General features: G+C 55.7%; 1 protein-coding gene across 1 annotated transcript in view; it reads right to left on the reverse strand.

Annotated features, from left to right (window-relative positions):
• Window positions 1-112: 112 nt before the first annotated feature.
• Window positions 113-4,507, reverse strand: part of TCF7 (transcription factor 7 (T-cell specific, HMG-box)) — a gene marked incomplete at both ends in the record, with an annotated part of 67,220 nt that continues 62,825 nt past the window's right edge. Inside the window, 2 exons of the mRNA XM_010151875.1 lie at window positions 113-233; window positions 3,069-3,198. Coding sequence (XP_010150177.1) covers window positions 113-233; window positions 3,069-3,198 — 251 coding nt within the window. The remainder of the gene's footprint in view (window positions 234-3,068; window positions 3,199-4,507) is intronic.

Genomic DNA, 4,507 nt, shown 5'->3' on the forward strand with positions numbered 1-4,507 from the left:
GCCCTCCGCGCCCCGTCTGGCTCCTCTCCTAAGGCCGAGCCGCAGCTCGGCCCCAACTCCGAAGGGCTTAGGAGCACCTTTGCCCGTGGCCCGCTCCCAGCCCCTTGCTCACCTCGTGCGCAATATCGTTCACTTGGCTCTTATTTCTACAACAGAAGCCCCTGACCTCGGCTGCCTCTGCCTCCCGATGCTCCGTGTTCGCTCCCACCCCTCGTGCTGAGCCGGTGACGCAGCTGGGGGAAGGGGCTCAGCAGAGATGCAGGGAGAGGAAGGCGCAGCCAGAGGCTGCCTGGGGTCCCACTGTGGGTGTTGGACTCATCCTGAGCCCTTCACAAGGCTTGTTGTTCCTGGTGGATCAACTTTCCCAACTGCCGACAGCCCGGACACTGCTGCTCCACCTCTGCAAGTGTCCAAGGCCAGGCTGGATGAGGCTTGGAGCAACCTGGTCTATGGAAGGTGTCTCTGCCCGTGGCAGGGGGTGGGACGGGGTGGGATTTAAGGTCCCTTCCCACCCAAACTGTTCCATGATTCCCTGAAACCTTTGCTGTGAGCTCTCCCGCAGGGAGCAGGGGTGCAGGCACTAAACGCACCGCAGACAGGTGCCAGGGAGGAAGACGAGGCAGAAGGACCTGAACAAACCCGCAGCCACACAAGTTCCACACTTCCTTTCCGTGGAGCGTGACCAATGGAGCTCACCAGCGGGGAAGATTTACTCACAAAAAGGGGGTTTTTACAGGAAGGCAACTCCTCCCCCGGCTCCACCTTCCTACTAAGAAGCCCACTGGGAGCGGGAAGATCCCAAAGACAGCAGCATCGGGGAGCAGGGACCAGCCTCCCGTGTGTCCCCCAGAGAAGATACTCAGGATACACTTGTTACGGTCTGGGGGTCCCAAAAACACGAGTCCTCACTGTAACTGGATCTGGGCACGATCCCGTCACATCCCAACTCTGGTCGTATCGCAACCGTGACTGTTCAGCCCTCATCTCCAACGCCCCCATTGCCGTAAGCGCTCCTGGCTACGCGCAGTCAGCCCCTCGCGCTGTCTTTACGTGCCGAGCTGGATTTCCTTCCCTTTGCATGACAGATCCCTCACGTCACCCGCGACGGGTCCCCCAGCATCTCGCTACAAACAAAAGAGCTCTCGAGATGTCACCTTAATAGCAGCGAGGGAACAATTCCTCTGCTGGGGACGGTATTAATGACTTCACGGCTCAGCAGAACATCCTCCTCCCGCCCGGCTCCCTGCCTCCGCTGTCTCATTTGAGGAAAACAGATCAAATGGAGCACTTGCTAATGCGGGCACCCACCTTTCTTTGATCTCACTAATGAAAAACGAGACGGTGTTGGAATACGTATTAACTACTCCAGTATTAAACATGACTTCAGACGGGCTGGGAACAAGAGCAGCACTACTACTGCTGTCAGGGCCATCGTTAGCCGTGGTGACCCAATTAGAGCGATAGGGAAGGCAACAGCGCCGCTCAACTGAGTGTTTAACTGGGAGGTTACTGCAGGGGCTGTGATTTCCCAGAGCAGACAAAGCCCCAAGGAGAAGCTGTTACTTCCCACAGCCACCTCAGGAGTAGCTGCAGGATGGGGAGTTCCAACGAGCCGGTTAACGACACAGATCCATCTGCAGATTCCCTGATTTGATTTCAAATAACAGGGAGGAAAAGCAGATCCAACACTGCGGGTTGCTGACCGTGAAGCGGTTCGTGGGCTGACGTGGCTGTTAAAGGGATTTATCCCTCTCCCTGTGGGAGCTACAGCACCCTGGAGCAGTTGGCTGGGGTGAGGAGGGTGAAAAGGCAGGAACACCCAGTTTTAACCAGTTAACCTCTCCTGTGGGGTGGGAACCCTCCGGTGAAGTCGCTCTCCGCAAGTGACCGGAGTACAGCAGGAGCAGCACGCTGGCACAGGGAATTGCGAACGGCAAGGACTAACCGGGCCTTGGGAGGCAAAGGATAAAGCCCAAAAGCATGCCAAGGTCTTGGAGCAGTTCAGCAGCCCATGTTAATTGGGAAGCAGTGCAGAGAGGCTGAATTAAGAGAGTTCAAAGCCAGGTTTGAAGGAACCTCCCCAAGATCCAGAGTCGTGCCCTGCGCCGGGAGAGCAATGGGGGGTCGGGGAACCCCCCTGGGATGTTCAAGGTGAACAAGACATTCAGGGAGCTCAGTCCACATTCTTCACCAGTTAAAAAGTGCTGCTTGATGATTCCCCCGGGGGGGTAAAGGCGAGGGGGGGTGTTTGCTGTGGCAGAGCAGCAGGAGCTCACCCCACGCTCAGCCAGCGGGACCCAACCTGCTGCCGCCGGTCAGTGGCCCAGCACCACCGGGGCTCTGCAGGGCTGCACTTCGGGATCCAGATTCAGGTAGACTAAAGGGTTTCAGTCCCTCTGGGCTGTGCCAAGCACATTAAACACTCCTCCACCGCCGGATTTTGCTCGAGTCCTCAAGGCCCTGCTATAACAACGTGCTCTGAGTCGCAGACCCCTGTCCACGTGCCACTCCCTCCTTTGGTGCCCAGGTTCAGAAGCCCCCGCCGTGAGCTTTTCCTGCCGGGATGCAGCTGCAGACCCCCTCAGGTAGCACTTGGTTCATGCACTAAGCTTTGGCCTGGCTACCTCTGTTCCCCAGGAGCCCAAGGCACAGGGCAAACCGTCCCAGTGCTGGGGGCTCTCCCACCCCATCCGCGGTGGGGACTGTGAAACGTCAGGGCCAAGTGGTGGATCTCGAAACACGTGGTCAGCCCCAGTGTAAATAGGAAAACCAAACACGTTAACGACTCACTGCCAGCCCCGCGCAATAGGAAATCTGTACCAAGGGGAAAAACCGCCCCACATCATCGTCACAGAGGTCTCTCTCCACCCTGGAATTACGCTTTTAGCACCAGGGAAGTCCACCAGCCGAGGAACACCAGCATTACACCAACATTGCCCGGGGCAAGTAGGACACCCAGGGGTCAGCCTGACCCTCGGACAACTCCTGACAACGGTGCCCAGGGAACCCCATCCCCGCCTGGCCGGAGCAGCCCTCGCCAGCGCTGGGATGGCTGCAGGAGCCCGCACGGAGCCGAACCCGCTCGCCCAGGAGCACCCCGGCAGCGAGGAGATGCTGATACACACCTGCACGGGCCGCACCAGTCCGTTTGTTGGTTGAGGCCAAAGCGAGCTCTGCATTTCTTAGGAGAGGCAGGATCTGAACACAGAAGCATGCGTGGCGGAGAATGGGCAAGGCAGAGGCACAAAGAGGAGGAGGAGCAGGAGGAAGAAAAGAGGCAACATCATTTTAGCCACTTTAACACAGGACTAACAGACTACAATCCAAATGCTTTCTTTTTTCTGCAACAGAACGGTGCTGGCACCACCTCTCCTGCAGAAAAGTGACTGTTAGGCACATGTCAGTGATCACTGCTGGCAGCTGGAGAAGGAGGTTTGGGAAAGGGCCTCAGCTCTGGGAAATACGGGCAATTACAGGGAAATTCACAGCTCTTCGAATTTCTTAAGTTTGGAAAAGCTGCCAAATCCCAGAGGCGTTGCCTGCCCCTGTGTCTGCATCCTTGCCTGCTCCCTGCCTTTCCAGCAGCGACTAGATGGGGCTGCCAGCGAGCTCGGACTGCGCACGAAAAAGAAGAGGAGGAAAGTTGCAGAAGCAGGCTGAAAGCAGTTAGCACCAAGGAGACCCAGGCCCAGGTTATTACACTCTGCCCCCTGCCATTCCCCTTCCAGTTTTCATGGAAAAGCTATTCTCTGCGGCTTTTCCTAACCCACTGCAGTTTCACTGTATTAGGACTCATTGGGGTGAAGCCCCGTTTGCTTTCAGGCACATCCTGTTTTTAATCTAGTGCTATAAATGGGATTGGAACAGCACATTCTTGCGCTGGATTCACGCTCCCTCCTTCAGCCACCACCAGTGTCTCCTGTTGTGTACGACCAGCAGTTGCTTTTCCACCCGTAACAGGTGAAATTACCATTTTTGTATCACACAGACAAGACATACATATGGATATATAAATATATATATATACACACTACATCTAAGCCTGAAAGCTTGTAGCTCCCTTACCAGTCCAGACCTGGAATGAGATCAACAGTGGTAACTAAACTCAGGATATTGCTGGGACACAGTCACAGAAATGCTTTTTATGGACAGCTCAAAGAGGTCATCCAACAGCGAGTCGTTAATGCACACAGTTCAGATTCTCTCATTAAGTTAACGCAGGCTGCGGGATTCTGGGTGTATACTCCTCAGCAATAACACCAGAGCTGGACTGCCACGTCCCAACCAACAACCGAACTGCCCAGATGCAGCCAGCTGTGCACCCTGGGGTGCCCAGCTCGGGGGTGAGAGGTCTCTGCATGCGTGTACAAGGCCAGGGAGCATTTCTGGGAGCAGAGACAATGTTTTGCTTAGAAAGCCAATAGTTTATCACCTGTCTGACTTCATTTCATTCAGAAGTAGGTAACAGCAATGAGCAGCAGGGACCTGGAAGGCTGCGGAGTGGGAA

Source organism: Eurypyga helias, unplaced genomic scaffold (genome assembly GCF_000690775.1).
Source record: "Eurypyga helias isolate BGI_N326 unplaced genomic scaffold, ASM69077v1 scaffold17515, whole genome shotgun sequence".
NCBI lineage: Eukaryota > Metazoa > Chordata > Aves > Eurypygiformes > Eurypygidae > Eurypyga > Eurypyga helias.